This window comes from Bombus fervidus, chromosome 7 (assembly GCF_041682495.2).
Source record: "Bombus fervidus isolate BK054 chromosome 7, iyBomFerv1, whole genome shotgun sequence".
NCBI lineage: Eukaryota > Metazoa > Arthropoda > Insecta > Hymenoptera > Apidae > Bombus > Bombus fervidus.
Window position 1 is genome coordinate 6,855,421 of NC_091523.1, and position 23,635 is coordinate 6,879,055.

Genomic DNA, 23,635 nt, shown 5'->3' on the forward strand with positions numbered 1-23,635 from the left:
TTGTATTAGTTTATTGAATTATGCACGAACATAATAGAAACAGAACGAAATGTATCATACCTAATTCAATAAAATAATATTTTTTTTTGCGTTTATTTTACAATCAATTCTCGTTAGAAAATTTTAAGTAAATTTATCTGACGTGGTACTATGACATGATTAATAAGTGTTTATGGTATGTTTGATTCTATTTGAATCTAGTGCTTAGGTCTAAGAATAAAATAATATAAAACAGAAATTGTTGTCCATCTATTATCACCTTATGAAACGAAAGAAACTTTTCGGACAACCTAATATATTAATGTAACGATGAAGGAAGCACCTTCAACAATTGATCTTTCCTAACAGTAGGACCATTAAAATAAATAAACAAATATGATGCAATTTTAAAATTCGTCGCTAAAAGTGGTTTCTTGAACAACTGATTACACTGTAACGTCTGTTCTACTATGTGCAAAAGTAACAACAGTCGTGCAGCATGTTCGAAAAGAGCATTCTTAAGCACTGTAGCTTGCAAGTAAGAGATTCTTCTGTCAAGAAAATACGATAGGAGCTGGAAACGACTGGAATTGTCTCATGCTCGGTTTTATAACTGAGCTTGCTGTTTCGCTGTCGTCACCTACGGTAAATTTTAATGTTTATTTAAACGCTCTATGTAAAACGACATTTACTTTATCACTTTTGAAGAAGATTCAACATTTTTACGCCTTATTATGTCAATATGAATGCTTTACTTCACTTTTCTTTATTTCTTTTCGACATAAAATTTGTCAGAACATGGTCTGATTCTTAGAATGGAAAGTACGAAAAGAACAATACTTGGTGTTCAAATATAAGTGAATATCACATTACTAAACTTAGCCACTCATTCATCTATTTCTTTTGTTCTTTAAAATACAATTTTAATGATCAACTGCTTAATTACTCTAATTACCTAATTATATATGTAAACTCCCTAGAGTTCACGTGGGATAGGGACTCTTTTTGTTTTACGGATGGCACGACTTTCTTTTTTCACGGACAGAGCGACCCTCTTTTGTTTTACGGACAACCATTTTGAGAGATTCTCATTTCCCAAACGGACGGACAGAGAGCAACATCAGAGATAGACAAGATCACAGAATAATTATTTAAAACATTGAAGATTGACGGAGAAAGATCGGTAGCTTAGGACGTTAAAAATCGATTCTCGATTTTCAGGTAAACATTGCACAGAACTTGTTATTTATCGTTTATGTAATTTATTGTTATTTATTGTTATAGATTGATATCAATTGTTGTTTACTTCTGTATTTTATTTAAATACTTTGACAATAAATCTCGATTTTCAGACTTCAGAATCGATCCCCTGAATTATCCTGAGATTTACAATCTTACATATATATTCCATTTTTCTAAATTTTGATTTCTATCCATTTTGTCACATTTTTCTCATTCTTCTTATTCTTCTCTACATTTCTACACCTTATTCTTGATACACATTTCTAATTGCTTAAAATTGATTGATGCATCTAGATGAAATAAGATCAAAATAAATTTCGTAGGGTACTAGTTCAATTTTTATCGCTGTCATTTCCTATCGATAAAAATAGTGACCATTTTGAAACGTGCAGTATCGATTGCGAATCTATTCAACATATGAAGCTTGCCACAAGCTTGCACAGCATTCATGAGCATCACTTTGAAAGAACTAACAGAGATAATTTTACATTCACTCTATCAAGTTTATCTCCGTATTTTTATTCACAATGGCGGATAGTTTTCTCGTACGTTTGAATTGTTTGAAACGTAAACGAAGAAGCGACGCTTCCGATTGTTGCTGAAATCGAGGGGATTGGAACGAGCATCCCCGTGCTTTTAATATTATTCTCTTTCGCTGCACGAGTTCACTTCTACTCGATCTTGCCTCGATTCATTGTTAGTAGGAGGAAGCGTTATTTCCTATTTCCTATTCCTCCTATTTCCTTGCAAGCTCACTGCAACACAGAACGATGGTGGGACAGTTAGACAAGAATCAGCGGTGTCTGAATATAAAGCAGCCTCGGAATGTTTTCCTTTAAGTTTTGAGAAGGAAAGAATAATGAACATAACGTTCAATCGTGGCAGAAGCTCAGTAGCCAAATATGAGTGACGAAAGAAATCTATTTTTAGAATATTTGGAACGGAAAGTTAATATCTATAAATATTTTTAAGTATTAAAACATCAAAATTTATTTCTTACGATACGTTTAATAGGTGTTAATTCAATATGTTAAATTTGAATATGTTAAACATAAATATATAGAAATTAGAAATTAATGTTTTATAAAACGTTCTTAGATTAGTTAAAGAAAAAAATATTTGTAACTTCGCTTTAATATAAAAAAGTAATTCCAATTATCACTGATCTATAGGATATTCCTCAATATCACAAGCGTAATTTTCACGGCATTCGTTCCGAACATCTAAATAAAATCTCTTTAATCTCAGCCGCAGTTTTTCACAGTCCTTTGAATAATAAAGAGGTCTAAGGGGAGAATCAAACTAAAAATGGCAATTCTCTGTTGAATGCACAGAAATATGCCTTGGCCATTGTATCGTCGCAAACATATTGAAATAATCACGGATATCCTAGTCCAACTCATTAAAAAAGGGAAAAATAACGTAAATCTAATGATAGAAATTAAATAATAAAAATTAATACTAATGTGAATTCAACGATATTCGTCGTATAAATTCGCTAATCGTTCGAATTGCTCGATTCGTGGCTATCGCGGTGTTAAAAAAACTGTCATTGACTTTCGAGATGAGAAACATGGAAATTGCGTAATTGTGCGTGCGTAGCCGTTAATTGACTTTAATGAATCTTAACCAATGTGCCAGGTATTTAAGATAGAAATTTTAATTATTCCTATCTAGGAACTTCTGAAATATAAAATGTTTCTTCTAAGTATAAAGGGAAAATAACATGACATGTGAAATATTATGAAATAATGTGAGGAATGATTTTTCGTTGCAAGACTTGTTATCGAAGCAAAAGCTCGCTGGGAGCGTGCGCATAATGGGACAGGTAGGATAAACAGGGTACATTAAGGATTCAGGAAAATCGTAGATTACGTTTTCAATGTTACACGTATGTGTAACCATAGAAATGAAATAAATGAGTTTCACGAGTGAGTATGTTGCTAATTTCGTCATACTCGATGTTGCAAAATAAAAGTACATATTTAAATAAGTAACATGGATGAAGTAACCCATTATGCCTAGCTAAGTAGATAGTGTAGTGTAAACAAGCGCCACTTAAAGATATGCCTAATCAGGTAAGTAGCTTAAGCTGCACAGGGGCAGGCGTTGTTTTTAATCAGACAAGTAGTATAGATCAGCTATGACCGTTGTGTCGGTAGGTATAAGTATAGGTAGACTAGTAGAATAGGTCGAGCGGCCATTATGCCTTGTCAGACAAGTAGTGTAAATCAGCTAGAAACGCTGTGCCTATTTAGACAAGTAGAGTAGACCGAGCGACTGTTCTGCCTAGTCAGACAAGTAGAATATAACGGATAGCTGCTGCGCCTCAGACAAGTCAGACAAGTAGCGTAGCGAGCGTTATATCTAGTTTTATATAACCTATTTTATTATTACATTATTATTATCATTATTGTTGTTGTTGTTATTATTTATTATATCATGTGCATTCTCATAAACGCGCTTTAATCTTGTTGATCACGAAACGATCTGAAAGTATCTCCAAGAATAATGTTAGGCTCTCGATTTGATTCACCGTTACAACAGGTGAATGCGTAAGATTGTTGTATGTGTATTCCATTACGTGTCACATCATATCATATAATCCTTGACATTTTACGTAATATGTTTTGAGGAAAAATCGGTACAATTTTGAAGGGTTATCAGTGGATTTTCAGTAAGAGATCATGAATGAAGATACAATATATATGTGAATACGATAACTTGAACGAATGAAGGTCCATTTTATTTATCACGCATCAAGAAAGTTATAAACTTCATTTGAAACTCGTTGTACAGTACAATTTTCAAGTCCTGTCTATTTAACTTCGTGTTTATGTATGAAAATATTTTCTATACGCGCGTACAGGACGTTTAATTTACGGTTGAAAATTGTTTGTACGGCGACCTAATTTCATTTTCATATATGTTTGCTTGCGGTAATTATTGCGAGAATTAAAAAGAGGCAATATTACCAGAATTTCATAGGGAAAAGGAAACTTAAAAGCAACTCCCCTCTTCCGCTCTAAAAGATTCCCTCCACTATCATAAGAACTTATAACCTTTCTCGCGATGAACCAAAGTATTTCTATACTTACACCTTAACTAGATCATTTCTTAGTTACAAATTCCTTCAAACATGAAATGGAACATTTTATCTAAAGAACACTAAATTTTAAGTAAGTTAAATTTAATTCTATCATATGCAAATGTGATATAACAACACGCCCTTCGTATAAATATAACAATATAGTAAAAGTCACTGAATCTTTGTACAAATAAATCGTTACAAAAATATCTATAATTCAATCAATGAAAGACATATTTAACTACTCTACCAATTAAGAAATAAAACCCTATGTCAATTGACAAAATAGTACAGTCAAAGTATTACAGTATCGTGCAACATACTCAGTGACAATATTTACCAAGAAAACATTTAGTATACGTAAAAGCAATGATTCTCCGCCATGCTCTGGGAATTGAACGATTTCTTGTTACCTTTTAGCCCCGAGCAGACAGAAATATCCTTCGCGAAACGGTATCTCGCTCCGAATTAAAGCGTCGATTCGCAAGTAGATTTCGCGTTATCGGAGAATTTTATCAAACGATTCAACGATCCAATATTCTCCAATCTGGCAATCGTTTCACCGTGATAATCTCTGAACAGCAACGTCCTTCGGTAGCGTTTCGAAATGGCAAAACAATTTAATTAACGCATCGATAGACCAGGACCTCTCTTTGCACTTCGCAACTGTTGAACCTATACTCCTTTGTGGAGAAATTGGAGCAAGGTTAAACGACAAAGAAAAGCGGAAAACGAGGAAAAAGATGGGAAGGGTGAACAAATAGGTGAAACAGAGTGGTATGAAAATATGATAAGTGGTAGTCAGCTGGCAGAGAGGTAATTAATGAAGCTACCCTATATTTCTCGGATCGTTAGAAATCGTAGAAAGTGCGAAAGAAAAACACGAAGCTCAACTGATGAATCGTGACAACGGAAATGAAATTAGCTTGTATCCTCGACCTCGTTAAAATTGCGCGGCGATCGCGGTCTGTTTGTTACCTCGTAAGAGTTAAAGGACGGTTATAAAGATTAGCGTGAGGATAATTTATAGAGAAGATCTACGATGTTTCTCGAAACGCCCAGATAAGGGATATTAATTAACCGAGCGACATTTATTCATCGATAATGTTTTTTAGAGGTCGCTTAAAAAAACGAGGTAACACGTTTTAGCGAGTTGACAGAAAGACAGATCATTTGTTCTTAGAAATTAGCTAATAAATCTGTTAGTCTTGCTTCTGATCAAAATAGTCTCTCCCCGTTCTATAGTTGACAGTAAAATAAAAACACTTTAACGAAAAGCGATTTCTCTTTTAGAAGTTTATCTGATAAGCCTTTATTATCAGTGTTTTCTTTTGTGTATCAAGGTTATAAGCGAAGTGAAGAAAAGAATATTTGTTTCTGGTTTTTATCAAAGCTGAAAGACTTCTCTCTCGTAAGTTATATTCACGGAAATACAGGAAGATTTCACGAGCAGAATATTCGAATTTTTACGATTTTTCTGTAGCGTTCACAAACCGGTTCTACAGTTTCAATTCTTTCAATTTTCTGATTCAGAGTTTCCTGGATTCAGTCCGTAACAAAACAACCAAAAAACATTTCCTTTGGGAAACGCACGAATATCGGTAGGAATTAGAAAGTGATAATAAAAAGATTGGACGAGGAACGAACGAAAAAGGACTTTGTTTCGTTCAGCCACGCGCGTGACGTTATACATTGTACGCGTATCTATTTAAGCCTCGATGAAAATTGGTAAACGCACGAAATCTCACGTGATCTTCTCGCGTTGTATAAACCTTTTTACCAAAACTGTCGCTAAACTAAAGAATAAATAGTAGATAGACAGCAGGATATTAGGTTGATCGATCAACTTTTAATTCTTTATTTTTTTATTCACAACATTTTTTAGTTCCATCCATGATATTTTTTATCGTTAAATGCAAAAAGCTATTATAACTTTTGGTTTTTCATTGATATCGTTTTATGTTTTGGAAAATATTCAATTCTTTATTTTACTATTTTATTCACGTTAATGTTTAAATAACATTTGTAGAAGATATAACAAAACTTATTTTGCAAGTATTTTAAGAAAACCGTCTTCAGTAATTTCTTCTATTGCAATTTCTCAGCAACTTATTCGAACAACTTTCAACGTACGCAATACTATTTGCTTATCTTCCATGTGTACACAGATTTGCTATCGGCGAATTTAAAAGATTGAACGAACGTCTCGATATTTACCTGGTATAGAGGTTGCAAAATTGGTAGCAAAATTGTGTGCAAATATTTACGTAACCGCGGAAATGCTTGCTTAGATGCCATCCCGTTTCAAAACTAAATAGAATACCGCAATATGTAGTGAAACGATTTTGTTACTATTTCTTTATTAACTAATATTTAACATCAACTTGTAAAACTTACTTAAACATATTGAAAAAATTTTGTTTGCAAAATATTGATTCGATGAAAAATTAATATTCGATATAAAAAAACAGCTTAAAAATTCTCCACTAAAAACACACTGCACGTGTTTCAAACTTTTTCCAACTCTCCAAAAAGATTTTATGAATACAAACAAATAAAAAAATAGATTTTTCTACATTAAAAAAAGAAATAATTAAATTTCTTTGTTAACAACATTTTTTAGACGTTTTTCTAAAAATTGTTGATTGGTGCCTGTGCCCAATCAGTGAACGATTTATTTCCATGTTTTCTTGCAACCGGCGTCGAGTGTGTCCGTTGCCAATATCCAAAAAGCACAGACGAGTTGTAGACCTCCTCTGGTTTGCCGATATATTCGTGTTACAATTATTAGTTACGGATCCAGGAATAAACAGGATCTCTTGGGACGGGAACACGATTCGTTCAGAAACAGGAAAAAAAAGCGTCGGAAATTATGCGAAGAAATTGTGTCGAATATTTCGAGGAAATTGAACGAATCGTTAAAAATTTTGTGGCTCCTTCGGACGATATTACGCAACATCGAAACACGGACATTCTGCCGCATTTCGTCGTGCTCCTCCTTCTCTCCCATTTTTCCATCCCAATATTTTTTTCGTTTTCGATATTTTTCTTCTTTTTACGCTGACCCAGATTGTATGGCGTACACGTAACACGAACGCGTTTGATAGCACGTACGTGCGCGTAATTTAACTTTGAAATCGAAATTCATATTTTTGCATGTTGGGGGGTAAACGTTCCGCTGACTGGTTAAAGGAAACTGTTAGCTTTGTTTCTCTTTTAAATTCGAGTTATCACTGGACGGGTTTACGAGTGGAAAAATGGTCAATTAATTTAGAAGACTGTTACAATAGAAAGGAAAGGAGGTGAAAAGAAAAAAATGTTTATTCCTGGATAAGTGACAGCGACGGGATGTTGCGTTGTTTCGTGGCAAAAAGCATCATTTTTTCTGTAGAATCTATTTTTACAGATGTTTATACGTGTGTTTTGAAAAAATTCGTTTTATCTGGAAACGGAGAAACAAAACGATAGGTGGAAAAAATCGAATAAATTCTACTCCAACGATGCTTCTAACAAATACATTCTGTTTCAGGAATTTAATGTTGCCAAGGAACAACACGCAGTGCAGCCATGCTCCTCCGTGGTCATTGAGTCAGGTAAGGTTCTTCACTAGAAAATTAGTATAACACGAACCTTGTCATCTTCGACGATTTCGCTATATCGCAACCATCTCTTCCATCCTTACTTTTGAAATTACCAATCGACAAGAGATACCAGTTTTCCTGTCGCGCTCTAAAATTACGTTACGAAAATGAAAAGTTTGTACGTGTGCCAAGTAATCCGCTGTTGTACTTCAAACTCGTGGCTGGAACGTGCACAGTATAGCAAATTATCTTTTACTCGATCGAAATTGCAACTCGATATAAAACGGCGTCATTGCAACGATTGACTGTGAAGAAATTAATTGCAGTAAGAAGAAATTTAGTATAACACTGACAAATTGGCAGTTAACAAGACGATAATTAGAATTCTGTTCAGCAATCTCGAGTATTAGAATTATAGGGTGTGTTGTTAATAAATATACTGTTAATTATACTCTAGTATTTCTTCAGTACCTATCACCACCTATCCACCTCAAACTGGTGACCCCGACGTGATCAGTTTGAGGTGGATAGGTCGTGATAGGTACTGAAGAAGTACTAGAGTATAATTAACAGTACATTTATTAACATCACTCCCTATATACAGTTGATAGATTTAGGGACTGTTAAGACAAAGACTATTTGTTCGTTTGAAGGACCTTAGCTAGAGAAATCCTAAGATTTATGGCGGATCCTTAGGCTAGTTAAAAATATGCTACAAAGATGTTTGGACATCTGGCAATCATCTTATCCGAAGGATAGGGTCTTTGTGTAGCAAGCCACGGGACAGACACTGTTGGAAAGTTTGCTGTCGAGTGTCGCTACAGAATTTGATTCTTCCACTTGCATTTGTACGATGTGTCGATTAAGATCCGACATCCTGTTGAGATTATCCTGTCATTTCAAAATAGGAATACGACAATTATAATAAAAACACATGTAAATTTATCAAATCACATAGTGTCACCACTGTAAACTCAAAACAACGTTGTATCAGACCTCAGCGCTTCACGTTCTTCTGGTCCACCGCGCTTCCATGACATTGAACTCTAAATGATCTTTCTCTCTTCAAAAACAATTTTTGGTCATAAAAAATATCACTGCGAGAGTACTGAAATTTCTGATCAATCGTGTTAGGGAATCTTCGAAAGGTTAAGTGGAACGTAATAATAGAGTAGACGGGGACTCATTGATCATCGCTTCGTTACCAGCTTCGTCAATATTGCCTGTAAACGACATTACATCTAATTACCATCTGAAACAGGGAGCTTGCCGCATCAAAGTCGAAGCTATCCTGGCGGTAGTGGCGGATCCGGAAGCATGGGACGATTGTTCACGAGAAATTCGTCGGTGAGCTCGCAGAGCTCGTTGGAAGGTGCTCCTGGACCGTCCATCCATCGCACTGGAACTTCGACCCAGATTCGACCATTTGGCCCTGATGGACGGTACCACCATCATCGGGACCCTTTGCACGCTGCTTCTTCTTATCCACCCAGCAGGAGTTCGAGGTATGATTTAATTAAAGATATAATCGAATAACTTGATAACACAAAAGAGCTTTTTTCTGTCAATCTCGATCAACCCCGCTATTCTGCATACGAGAGACTATTTATAAAATGTAAAGCGATTTTAACGTGAAATGACTGAACAAAGTTGCACGACAAAATTTTTTCTTCGTGTGATTATATTCTACATGAAAAATTCGTTTTACGTTATTTGTTTCTTTCTTGGTAGATGAATAATTATAAGCGATGGACGTTCTGAATAATGTAAAGAATCGAAATTAAACGTTTCCATTAGAATTATTAAACGACATTGGACGAATATCCGAACTTTCGTTGAATTCATGAAATCTTGTTAATTACTCGGACATAGCTCAGGCATGACGGCTCGGATAACGAATGTTTAATGAACTCTTAATCTGACAAAGCGATCCTCGACAAAAGTTTGACCAGCTTTTTCGACTACTCTCGATTAAGCGAGACAAATGTTTCAAGAAATATATTGACGGCGTTCAAGAACTTCTTAATTAATCGTGTAGTACATTAATATCAGACTTAATTAAATTTTATCATATCGTAAAATATTAAATTGGAGAGTTGGTCGTAATTTATTTATAAATTGAACTGTCACAATAAAAATAATAAAAGTAATAATTTAATCTACTACAAGGGATCGATCTTTGTATTATTGCTATCGTTATCGGTACCACTCTTTCAAAGTACATGTCGTTAAACATCGATTTTTCATTAGTCGTTCATTGGCCATTCACTGCACCCGTCATCTTCGTATTATTCGTAATTGATTATATAACGAAGAAAAATTGACACGCACTTTGCACTCGATTGCGAAACGCACAGATCACCATCACCTGGACGTGCAGCATCGTTAGATGCACGCTGTGGGAGTCCAGCCAGTTGTTCGGGAAGTCTTCTGAGCAATAATGCGTCACCATCTCAGAGCTCTTTGTCGTCTCTGGCAACAGGTGTGAGCTCTTCGTGTGGTGGTTCCTCGATAAGCGTTGCCCACGTAGCTTCCAGATCAGCTGGTCGAAGTCTTTCACCTCTTCTTATTCCACCGTCACGCATTTCTGGAAGGTGAAGTATTCTCCGATCATTCCGTGACCAGACGAAGATCGTTATTTGTCATTTAAAATCTATACGATGTAATCTTGAACATAATCGTTTAAAGTCACTTTACAGTAGATAACAAATGAAGAATTGCATGGACGTTAAGTTCCATTGATATAATCACAGTTTGATCGTGCATGGCTGAATAAATTATTGATTTTTATTTTGCTCCTCGCAATCATTTCCCACCTATAATCTTTTTATCCAAAAAAGAAATCTCTGTTATAAGGATTACCTTTAATCTATAATCTTGAACCGTAATAAGTACTCCTTTTATGCAACAGCGAAGGTGGACCACCTCCCCCAGCATCACCACTCGGTTCCATACAACCTGATCTTTATCAACGAAGAGATGGACCTATTTATCTTAAGGCTCGAGGGTACGTGCAAAAGATTTTATCACCCAACACGCAAATATTCGTTTTCCTTTTTTATTCCTACATGAGAGACCACGGTTAATAGGAATAAAATTTATTAAATGTTCAACCAACAAAGTCTATCAATATTAAATTAATTTTATTCGATAATTAAATCAATAGAATTCTCAATATATGTATACGTATCAAAATTTAAAATGAACCATCTAATTTTAACGAACCTATTTGATACACAAATCTTTGTCATTCTTACGTTATGCTGCTCTTTCGCAACTTTAAAACGATATTTCTGATGAACGGTATTAACATCCTGTGCGTGTTCGTAACACGCCAATTCACGTCGCTACAGTTGTTCCAGAAACCAGTTAAAGAAAACATGGAATATATTCAGATCATGATCATATTCACAGTAAATCATTCGATACCATTGAAACGTTATGCTTCTATTATTACGCGTCATCATTTATCGTGGACGTTTAATATTTTCCTACGATCTTTAGCCCACTTTGCAGGTACGCATATTATATTTGCACATACGCACGACCTACATGTCGATCTATTCCTGTCCGGAACACGCAAAGCATCTAAAAGGATTGAGTTACCGGATATACTGCAATCTGATACGAAAGTCAGCTGTTTTATTTGACTTGAACGCGAGACACGCGGATGATTAATCCCCTGGTCAATAAGCAAAGAACGCGTTAATGCTTCGTATTACCGCGTCTGCTAATTAGAACGTGTACCACGTATACGACTAAACAATGTGCGCATGTAGATTCGTGTTTATCGTTAAATACGATGCAACCTACTCGACACCAACTGAAAATAACTGATAGATAAGTATTTCGAGCTTGATTCGAAATAGTAACAAATATTTACAATTTTACGTTCCATTTGATTGTGATACGTTGTTCCGATCAAATCCAATGTATGGAATTTTACATAATTTTTACGACATCAATCGATATGAGCTGGAGCAATTTGAAATCACTTTGCCACTATCGAACGTTGTTCAAATTAATTAGCTTACTTGAGATCAAGCAATCTAAGAACGCTTGGCCTGTCTGAATTTGTTATTTACTTCAAATAAAATATATGCTCTCAAACTCTCTTATTACTTTCGCTCGAACTCTGCCTCGTTTCAATTTAAGCATCTGAATTCGCTAATTTAAACGAGGCTCTTTAGAGACCAAAGTTCATTCAATTATATATTGCATAACTTAAGAAAAACAACGATCGTTGTGTATAATATCATCTCCAGTTTTATGCTTGTTAATATTGGTCCTCCAACTCGAGTCAACTTGACATACATCTACCATTTCCACGAGAACACGTGTCATTCGAATTCAGATCACTTGATACGTTCGATAAGAAACGAATAGAAGTCGAAATAACGCACGTCTTCATGCTGGCTGTCATTTTAGAAATGGAAAGAGTTTAGGCCGGCTGCATTTGCGATTCAAATACGACTTCGATCGATCGGACCTGCATGTACACCTGATCGAGGCTCACGATCTGGCTGGAAGTGATCAAGGAGGATTCAACGATCCTTACGTGAAGCTGACGCTCAGCCCTGAAGTGGATTCGAGAAAACGACAGACACAGATATACCGTAACGAGACGAATCCGTTCTTCGACCAACAATTCAAGTTCCCCGTCAGCAACGACGAACTTCAAGACAGAACTCTAGTTTTACAGGCAATTAACACATTATTACCGTGTTAGCTATTAGGTTCGATCATAATAAATATCGCAAGTCCTCTTTTCTATTTATTCGATGTATCAAAATCAAACAACAATTCGACAATTATTTTCGTTTGTGTGTTATTTCGTTGGAAAAAGTGGAATCTGTTACATTTGTTTCATTGGTTCGATAACATTCGTAATACAATAAATTATCTCGATATAGCAAAACCATCGGGTTTCTACGAACTTGAAATCAATAAATTTATGTAAATGGAGAAACAGATGTATCAAATTCGGATGGTTCTTACTTTGTTTAAAAATCTTTATCTTCAAATAAATTATACTGGTATTATTCGTGTCTCTTTGGTGCAAACAGAGTTTTATTTAAACACGATCTTTTTTGACATTTAATTTTTTATTAATTTTCTTTTCGACATATAAAAAGATTTTTGTAATATGTTATCGATCCTTTAACAAATATTAGCAGAACCTTCGGTCAATAAAGGCTAATATTTCGTTAACATTTATTATGATACGAGTTATAAATTACATTTTTCACGTTGCGCGCACCAGCAAATTGGTGATTTAATCGAGTCAAACTTTTTCTGTCTAACAGGTGCTCGATTACGATCGTTTCTCCAGGAATGACATAGTAGGTTCTGTCAAAGTACCACTAAATATTTTACGATTAGATTCTCCTACCTCAACCGAAGAAGTTTGGGGAGACATTGAACGTGAACGGAAGCCACCCGAACAAATTCAAGAAGTTCTACTGTCGCTCTCTTATTTGCCCAGTGCCGAACGATTAACAGTACAGATTTTGAAGGCGCGAAATCTGTTTCCACCACAGGTAACTCAATCGAATTTACCAAATTTCCTTGTTATTTTATTTACATATTTTAATAATCGTTCTACTTTTCATTCTTTAATTTTCCCATCAACTTTCGTTACTTAACTTTGGTTCATGCGACTATTAAAAAGTCATAAGGTCATCGGTCAATCATTTTCGTTTCGTTTCGTTTGATTGCTGATTCCTTTTTAAATTGATGTCTGAAATTGACATTTCCTTGCTGTCGTTCGTTTGCGTCGTGAAAGATATCGACGATTTGAGCATTTTCATATTCCACGTGACGCGCTTGATTGTGTTACGCAGGACAAAGAAACCTTAGATTCCTTCGTGAAAGTAAATCTCCTTTGCGGAGAGAAGAGAGTGAAGAAGAAGAAAACTGCTGTAAGAAAAGCGACAACCAGTCCCGTTTGGAACGAGGCAATGTCCTTTAATGTTCCTGCCAACTATCTTGCATCATCAGCCATCGAGGTAGATATACGTGCAACGTTTAATCAAGCTTTTCTAGTTCCACCATAATGCAGGCTCTCGTATCGTCGAGTAAATAAAACCATTGTCCTGGTGAGAAGCAATTTCAAAATATCGATTTCATATCAGAGCAATAATTTAAATCAAACTGATTCAAAAATATAATATCCGTTGCCTTTCATAAATTTCATTATATCTATGACATTTTATAGAAAGCTACTCCATTAAATCAAAAATCGGAGCAAATTTTGGTGAATTAAAAGAGAAATACGATTGAAATTTTCTTTTTTTCTTTCACAAAGCTTGGAGATTTATTTGAAACAAAATCCTATACATTTAAATACAGATTTTACGAATCGTTTCCTCGATTATCTTATCTTATTGTTGGGAAATAATACGATTGTATCGGTCTTCCATTAAACTTTTCACATACTTCCAATTCCGTATAGAATAATTTATTATTACACGTGGTAAATAAAAGATATTAAAATCACACTGTTCATTAAGTCACGTTCACTAGGTTCCACTTTTTATACGAGTCACCCTTAAGTAGACTAACTATCCTCCTCTGGCGTAATTAATTCGAAAAAGAGCCTTCAGGCACACGATTTATCTTCTGGACGACAGTCGGATGTCGGTGGGTTGTCCCATTGAAAATATTATTTAAATCAACGGTTCGTGTATTGATATGCATAACAAAATTCCACGAGGGTGAGCGTTCGAACTATATTATACGGCTCTGTAACAAGAGAGAAAAATCACATTTTCACCAGCATGGGAAAAATTTAATTTTCAAATTTTATGTTGCGAAACGTAGCTCGCCGTTTTTTTTCCTTCTCGTCAAAGATCATGCTAAAATTAAAATAAAAATCGTATTAACGAAAAAATTCAACACACTTTGCAACTTTGTTTAATGGCTCGAAATATTAAAATTGTTTAATAATCGACGTACGTATTGGCATAGTACGTGTATACGTTCAATTTTTCTGTAATTCGAGTATGATAAAAAAAAAAAGAATCAAAGTTACAATATAGTCACATGTATGTATCATCTATTTCGTTTCGTTTAATATCGACGAATCTATCTTAAATTAAGTATAGAAGGATAAAAAATGACTGTCCTTTTTTGACCTTAATAAAGCTATCGCTATAGATATCGATATAATTAACTAAAACCACTCAGTTTCAAAAAGTATCGAATTCCATTTATTAAAATGATATTCAAAAATTTCGTTGCAGGAATAATTAGCTCCGAGTACGAGTTTTTCATAAAATATAAGTAAAATATATTTTCGTTAAATACGAAGTTCCTTATTTCTATGTTTGTGCATACTTTTGTAAAATACAGCCAAGTTATTTTACATGCGATAGATCCCATCTGCTTTGCGTCGAATATTTCAAAAGCAATATCTCCGCAGCCATTTCCACGAAACGTAAAACTCTGCAGCATTGTTCTCGGGATCACGCAACCTTGCCAACTATAAACGAGTTCCGTCGATTACAAGTTATTGATTTACATCATAGAGTCGTTTACAAAACCTAGCAACAATTTAGAAAACACCAGATCCCCGTAGAGTTGAACTCCGATCAATTCCCACAACTTCGGTCGTGAACAATTTTCATCGATACGTTTTTATTTGTTGCTCGCTGGATATAGACTTTTAACGTGGGTTTTTAGTGAAATTTTGCAGCAGTGACAAATTTGTGTCTTAGACCCTGCAAAACTACAAGATCGTATTGAAATTAATACACAACCCAATAATCCTAAATAAAGAAATTTTATTAATCTATCTCGCCAATTGATCTCACCAATCTTTCAAATATTAAATAACGATTGCTTTATTTAGGGATCTCTTATTTTTTTATACGTCGTTCTCTTTCGGTTAGCAAAGATTATATCATATTTACACTGGCGAAAACCATAAACAGATTTAATTGATATCGAATTGTCTCTATTGAACTATAATACCGTGATTATAATACTTTCTGTAAGATGACGAAGACGTCAAAAGATGATCCGTTAACAAATGTGTACATACGTATAACAACCACGTCGAACAAACGTAGTGCTACGATTAAATAGTTTTTTCATGCCAAAAAAAAAAAAAAAAAAAAAAAAAAATCGGGAAGCATCCATAAAACTGACCAATCGTCTCTTAAAACTACACAGAGAGAAAAAAATAAGTAGAGAACGTAGAATAGACCTACTATTATATTGCAGGATTAAGAATGACAAATTGAACTGTCAAATGTGTCATTTACAAAACCGCAGCGATATCGCGTCTCTCGTCTACGCTAAATGTTACGCTAGTAGTAACGAAAAACAGAAGTTCGTGCTTATACTATCTCTGTGGAAACCTGTACTAGTTGAATAGAAAATTTATTTGCTTTGTGAAATCGCGTGCTTACATAGCGAGTTGGCGAAATGTCGGTCGCGATTATCGACGAGCGTTGTCGCGTCCGGAAAAAAGCCTTGAAGAAAAAAAAAAAGAAAAAAATAAACAAGAAAGAGATGATCTTCGTAGTCGTACGACGAGTCTAAACTGAATATCGATGAACTTCCGTGGTTTTTTATAAAAGTCCTCAAGGATGATTCTTGAGTTAAGCGATCGATCCAACGTTGCAAAATAGGCAATTCCAGCTGATTGGAAACTTCAGAATAGTCTTAGCGACACGCTACCTTTTCTTTCGCGTGATCACCTTTTGGTCTAAAATTTTGAAGCTCGTAGAATATATATGATGAGATATATATCGTACAACGATAGTAAAGATTTATAGATCTTTAGAAAGCTATTCATAGATGAGAGAAAATTTGTTGTTCGCTGGAACTTTTACAATGGAACCGAGAATACTTTTTCAAACACTTGTCACAAATTTGTAAATATCTTCTGAAATAGGGTGATTTGTTGAAATTCTATCTTACTTTTCGTTAAAGTAAAACGATGTGTAATGGTATAGAAAGAAAGTAAATGGAGGAAATAAATTTGCAAAAGTAGTCCTTGCAACTCTAACATGCCAGTCTATATATTACAAACAAATAGCGATTCATCATTCATCATACTAAACATCATTATTCATTATCACGATCAATAGGAGGGTAGTACACAGAAACGGATTGAACCCAGTGATGAGATATCGATAGATCTAATTGCTACATCCATCAATTTTAATACTCGGAATATATTCCTGAAAAACATTTTCATCGTATGCAAAAAAAAAAAAAAAAAAAAAGAAATGGGAATGTTCAAATTGATAAAATAATTGAACTAATTCTTTTGCAAGGTATGTGTGATGGACTCGAGCAACGAGTTTATCGGAGGGAACGTAATCGTCGGTTCCTGTATCGTTGGTCCAGCCACAGGAGTGATTCGTGGAGTGGAAGGAAGCGGAAGTCAAGGAAGAGAACACTGGCTTCATATGACTCAATCACCGAGGAAAACCATCGACATGTGGCACACGTTACACTAAAAGAAAAAGAAGAAGAGAAAGGAATAGAAAAGCAAAAAAATCAATCGATGTTATATTCGTCGCGTACCGTTTTCTAAAAAAACAAAACGTGGCCATTTTATGGGAACGTGGACACAATTTCTTCTTTATTCCTTTTTGTTTCACTTCCTCGCTGGATTGCGAAGGAAATAGTACAATCAGAAAGCATAAGATAAATAATCGCTAAATGGTATATGTAAACGACAGTAGCAGTGTTATATATGTGAAACCGCTTTTATGGATGTACTCGAGACCATTGACGAATAAGAAAACCACGAAAAAAATACATCGTTATTGTCCGTTTCAGCAAATCGCAAGGATTGATGTCCCTCAATCCTCGAGAATCTATTAATATGATACTTCACTGCACCAGATTTTCCGTAGGTTTACTATGACCTTCGAGATTGAATCGTCTAATCTAAAGGAAACGGTACGTATTGTGAGATAAACAATTCGTTTATTCCTAAACAGGGAATCGTATCACAGAAATTGGATGGGAGAACATTTTGAAGGAAGGAAGAAGAAGAAAAATTTGCGTATGGAGGAGACAATCGTTTCGTATATACACTACATGCATATTGTATTTGTTTCTACTGGCGGCTAAATGTACCTTACACAATCAGCAAGATAATTATTCTATTCGTGGTAACGAATATGAGTGATAATAGATAATCGTACTTCAAATGATAAGAAACACATCACTGTACTTTCCGTTACAGAGTATCATGAAATTATTTGCTCGAAGTAATTTCAAGATAAGACATTCAAAGGATGATTTGAACTATAAATAAATAAGATGGCGATAGAATAAAAGATAAAAATAAACAAAAAAAGAAGAATAAAAGACAGGAGAGAGAAGGATGAATAATTTGGTAAATGATATGTTTTTCTAGTCCTAATGTGATTTTTATTATAGTCTGAAATCACTCCAGTGATTTTTGACTAGTATACATACATATGTACTTCCTAGGCCTAAGTTTGTACTGTGCAACAAAACTGACCTCAGAGAAGTACAAGGTGTGCGTGGATGCGCCATTGAATAATTAGAAACGAACTGAAAGCCTAATGAAAACGATTCTCCTCCGATAAATTAGTATAATCGCGTTATCGTTGTTAATGTCGTAATTATTTACGAGTACATAAGCAGCAACAGAAAATGCAAAAAATTGTCGCGTGTACTATTATCGTGTAACGTTCGTTTAGACATAAGTCTTAAAATTATTCTGCGGATGAACATTCGGAAGCAGTAAGATATATCATACGGATCTACTGAGGAACTATTATTATTAAATAATAGAATATATATTTCTCGATTTATTACGTTCCTTTTTCACACTTTTGCTAGACATATAACACCGCTAAAGAGTTAAAGAGAAATAAATAAATACAGAAACAAGAAATCAAATTCTATGTATTTAATAACGAAGTCTGATTTATACGAAAGATAACGAGGAAGAACAAATAAAGAAAACCAAATGAAAATGTGAACATTTCCGACCAAAGTTTATCATATCATATATACCGATAATTTTGAAAATTTCAGAGCTTATATCTATTTATTGTTAATTTAAGAGAGTTCGACTAAGGAACCTGCCGTACTTATAAATATTTTAGGCTCGTACATACGTGTATTACAGCGATTAAAATGTTTTTGATTCGTTGGCTGCGAGAATACTAATAATGTGACAAACGTTACCTGGTAAAAGAAAAAATTAAAATTAAATGTTGATCATCGTTAAGTATGTTATAAGTAAATATAAATATATGTTATATAAACATATACATATACATATAATGATATATGATTACGCAACACGTAACAGTTGGTGAAAATAAAAAAAAGGTTTGTTGGGAAGAAACGCTTAGCTAATTATGAGCGTGGTCCGAATCGTACGCTTAACTTATACTTAACAGTATTTCTATTATATTCCACATACATGGTATTTATATTTAAAAAAGACATATATGTACACATATATTCATATTTTATTTATATATACATATATAATATATTATATATATATTATATATTTATATATCTTATATGTATATATTATATACATATAAAAATGTTCTTGTACGTATACCGTGTAATAAAACAATCATTTTGGGTGTCTAATACAATATGCGCGTCTAACATTCCGAATATACTTGTAATAGTTGTGACGGCATGTAACGACTACATGAATTTCGTGTTTCCGCATTCATCATAAATGATGAAACAGAAGTTCTGTAAACGCTACATTTTTATCGTATTACTACCATTAACTTTCATGCGCCTATTTCAAGAACGATTTCACGCGTCGATTATTTCGGCTACTTTTCACAATACATAGATGGACACCCCCTTGTCGGACCTGAATTTGCCTTGCACAATAATATTTAAACCAAATGAAAGCGCTCGCATCTATCGCGATTCCCAGTGGTTAGAACTACTCGATGATACTATTTGGATTATGATCGTTGTACAAATAATAATTGATGAAAGAAATAAGGTTTATGGTACTACGGGGCGATCGATAAGCAAGGCAGAGAAACAGTTTCCACAACTGATTTTCTGCACGTTTTGAAAATTTCTTTAGTCTTACTAACGTCGTAAAGAATGTACAATGTATCCTAAATGTGAAGTGTAATCGATATTTTCTTGTAATGTATCCTCGTGATTCGATTTAAAATAAAGAATTACTAATATCCATCAGAATCGTATATTTCATTTCATCTATATATTAGAAACGAAGTGTAGAGTGTAATGGAAAGAAATTGTAAAAATTTGTACGGATATGATGGATTTTATAATTTTTATTTACATTTTGTTTTGTTATGGATCTCAAAATTATCGCGCATTATTAAACATATATTATTATTACAAACATTGTTTCATCCCTACAATAAATAATACAAAACATCCCAAATTTTTTTATTTATACGCACTATGAGATCAAGCTATAATACATTTTCTACAGTTGTTGAAATTATACACCTGCAATAATCTTTTATGGTATTAAAATGCCGAATTTACATTTGTTGTCAAATTCTCTGTAGAAAGATCGACAAAATCTTTTGCACCTTTGCGTCGTATTGATAACGCTATATTTGCACCATTTTTATACCATTTCACTTTAAGTAATACGCAACATCCCTTTTCTATAAAAAGAAAAAAAACAATATTTCATTAAAATTTGAAAAAATTGTTTTTAAATATTAGTAATAATTTACATACCTAATTGACCTCGTTCATGAGCAGCAGCTAATTGGTTAACAACGCGTCTTTCAATTTCGTATTTAATAGAACGTGCTCCGTAATGAGTGTCATATCCTTCGGCTAAAAGTGATAAAACTTCTCTGTTCCACTTCAATTCTATTTTATGCCTTTTCTTCGCACGATCTGCCCAAGTTTCCAATTCTTTTACAACTAGCGATATAAGTTCAGATTGAGAAAATGGTAAAAAGTATACAATTTCATTTATTCTACCCAAAAACTCGTCTCTACCAAAGTGTGATTTCAATATTGGCCTGACCTGTAAAAAGGACATTTTTTTAAAAAATTCGTTCTAAAAATTTTTTAAAAATATTTTAAAGAAATTAATACATACTACTTCGTCTTTAAATTTACGAGATATTTCAATGTGTTCTGGATCCTCCTCTGTATCAACATTCTTATCCAGTTTTTGCTCCATTACACGTTGAGCTTCTTCTCTAAGGTGTACCGCGTGATCAGCGATAACTTCGCTTGCCAAATTTGATGTCATTATAAAAATTGCATTTTTGCATTCGATTGTTTTACCTTTACCATCAGTGAGTCTTCCCTAAACAAATATTTAGATTTTCATTTTGATATAATATTTTAATATCATATATTCAATAAAACACACAGAAGTAATCATACTTCATCAAACAATTGTAACAAAACAGTCAGTACATCAGGGTGTGCTTTATCAACCTCATCAAATAATACAACAGCATTTGGACATTTCCTTAAAAGTTTTGTTAATTGTCCACCATCATCATGGCCAACATATCTAATCGATACAATAAAAAAGAAAAATAACTGGTGGGTTATGTTTATAATATCTGAAATATACATATAGCATGATAAATAGGAATAAAATTTACCCTGGTGGTGCACCAATCAGTTTAGCAACTTCATGTTTTTCTTGATACTCTGACATATCCAATCGAATAAATCCTTCCTGTTTATTTTTATGTATATATGCAGCTAATTGTTTAGCCAATTCAGTTTTTCCAATTCCTGATGAACCTAAGAAAAGAAATACTAAGGGGTGTTTTTCATCTATCCATCCATTCTCTTTCCTTCTAATAGCTGCAATTACATAGAGTATTACAAAAAGTATTATATATGCCTTATGCTTATATATAAATTATTAAGCATATAGAATAAATCTTACTAGATGCAACAATAGATATTGCTCCAGTTTGTCCAACAATATACTGTCTCAAACGTTGCTCTAGTGGAAATCTACGACGTTCTTCTAATTCCTGTTTACAATATCAGGTAAAAAAATGGATCAAAAATAGTACTACATAAAAATCAAAGCTTGATTTTAATCATATGTACTTTTTCCTTCATTATTTCATCATATTTTATCGCACGTTTTATAAGCATTTCTTTGAGTTCTCCATCTTTAGCATATTCTACTGCTCTATATCCTGATTCATTTTTCATTGTTGGATCAGCTCCTGCTTCTAATAATGCTTGTACACAAGACTTAGAGTCTGCTAAAACGGCATAATGTAATGCTGTAAAACCTCTGAAACTGGCCCTACTATTCAAATGATCACAAAATTCTTCTTCCCTTATCATGAGCACTGGAAATTTGAAAATTTATGCAATATCTTATAAAATATGAATAATATATACAACTATTCTATTTTTATTTAATTATTGTAATTTGTTTCAATCTTGTACCATCCAAAGTATGTAATCCTTTTTCTATAGCAGTTCCATAAACATTAATGAATTCATCTTGAACATTAACATCTGCTCCGTGTTTTAATAAAAGTTTCACAACTTCTGGTTTTGCATTAATAGCAGCAAGATGCAATGCTGTCCAACCTAATGGATGGCGCACATTTACATCAATACCTTCTTTTATAATCTACAAACCAACAGTTTCTTAGTAATTGACACTATAATGAAATATCTGTTTATACTCACATTTGTTAACTCTCGAATATTGCCATATTTTGCAGCCAGAAAAAACTGTTTATCTAGTAAAAAATATTGATAATAAATGGATATTTATTCCATGTAATCACACATACAAAGACATATCTTCTTTAATAATATATACCTCTGTGATTTTTGGCTTCGCAAAGAGCTATGGTTATGCCAATACCACCTAGTATAAATCCTAAGTTTCTGAAATTTTTTTTTTCATCATTAATGTCATACTTATTTCGTAAGACTTTCATTCTTCTTAATAAAGGGCGAATTTCCTTCGATTTAAACATATCCAAAAATTTATATAATGGATACATATGTTCCTGAAGTTTCCAATAGAGCTGGGCATAACCTTTACCATTTTTATAGAACACACTTTTTATTTCATTTGCTGTCCATAGATTTCCTTTATTCATCAAAGTCGTTGAATTTTTATTCTTTTTTATAATTGAACAAAATCGTAAATTACACAGACGCGACATTTTACAAATGTGGATATCATGTACTTATGCGTTTGGATCGTATGATTTTTACATTACACGATTATATCTACTACTTGTTACTAGTATATCGATATATGAATTCATTGAATAACTGCCAATAATTCATATAATATTGCAGTAATACAAATCACACTATATTTACGTTTTTGACCGCTTTATTTCAAGATTGCTTTATATCACGCTCTTGTATACAAGCGCGACATATCATGCAACATTTTATGAAATTGGACTGACGTATAATATAATATATACATACTTAAGGAAGCAACTTTTGATTATATACGTAAATATAGTCGACATAAGTAATTTTATTACAACGTTACATACAGTTTGTATATACATATACATATAAAATATAACATATATATATATATATATATATGTTTACAATTATAATTCTATGTAATAGTAATAATTGTAATATATGTGTGTATATATATATTTTGTAATATATATATATATATATATTACTCATTAATTCCACATATAACCTTGGTATAATCAAAAAATAGTAACTGTGTAAAAATTTGTAAAATGACATTGTGTAACATATTCAATTACAGTAATTC

General features: G+C 33.5%; 2 protein-coding genes across 5 annotated transcripts in view; one reads left to right on the plus strand and one right to left on the minus strand.

Annotated features, from left to right (window-relative positions):
* Sytbeta (Synaptotagmin beta) overlaps window positions 1-18,223 on the plus strand; it is a 97,960-nt gene extending 79,737 nt beyond the window's left edge. For 3 of the 4 annotated variants that reach the window (XM_072006935.1, XM_072006934.1, XM_072006936.1), the window contains 8 exons: window positions 7,839-7,902; window positions 9,152-9,395; window positions 10,248-10,484; window positions 10,802-10,897; window positions 12,319-12,592; window positions 13,197-13,430; window positions 13,734-13,898; window positions 17,178-18,223. In XM_072006935.1, coding sequence (XP_071863036.1) covers window positions 7,839-7,902; window positions 9,152-9,395; window positions 10,248-10,484; window positions 10,802-10,897; window positions 12,319-12,592; window positions 13,197-13,430; window positions 13,734-13,898; window positions 17,178-17,363 — 1,500 coding nt within the window. In that variant the 3' untranslated portion in view covers window positions 17,364-18,223. The remainder of the gene's footprint in view (window positions 1-7,838; window positions 7,903-9,151; window positions 9,396-10,247; window positions 10,485-10,801; window positions 10,898-12,318; window positions 12,593-13,196; window positions 13,431-13,733; window positions 13,899-17,177) is intronic. The other variant, XM_072006937.1, reaches the window with a different exon arrangement.
* Window positions 18,224-20,160: 1,937 nt separating this feature from the next.
* LOC139989036 (mitochondrial disaggregase) lies at window positions 20,161-23,368 on the minus strand. The gene is made up of 10 exons (XM_072006933.1): window positions 22,694-23,368; window positions 22,558-22,610; window positions 22,309-22,498; window positions 21,958-22,208; window positions 21,788-21,878; window positions 21,495-21,702; window positions 21,268-21,400; window positions 20,975-21,187; window positions 20,602-20,899; window positions 20,161-20,525 (listed from the first exon to the last, which is right to left on the minus strand). The coding sequence occupies exons 1-10, from the start codon at window positions 23,043-23,045 to the stop codon at window positions 20,383-20,385; spliced, it is 1,932 nt and encodes a 643-aa protein (XP_071863034.1). The 5' UTR covers window positions 23,046-23,368; the 3' UTR covers window positions 20,161-20,382.
* Window positions 23,369-23,635: the final 267 nt, after the last annotated feature.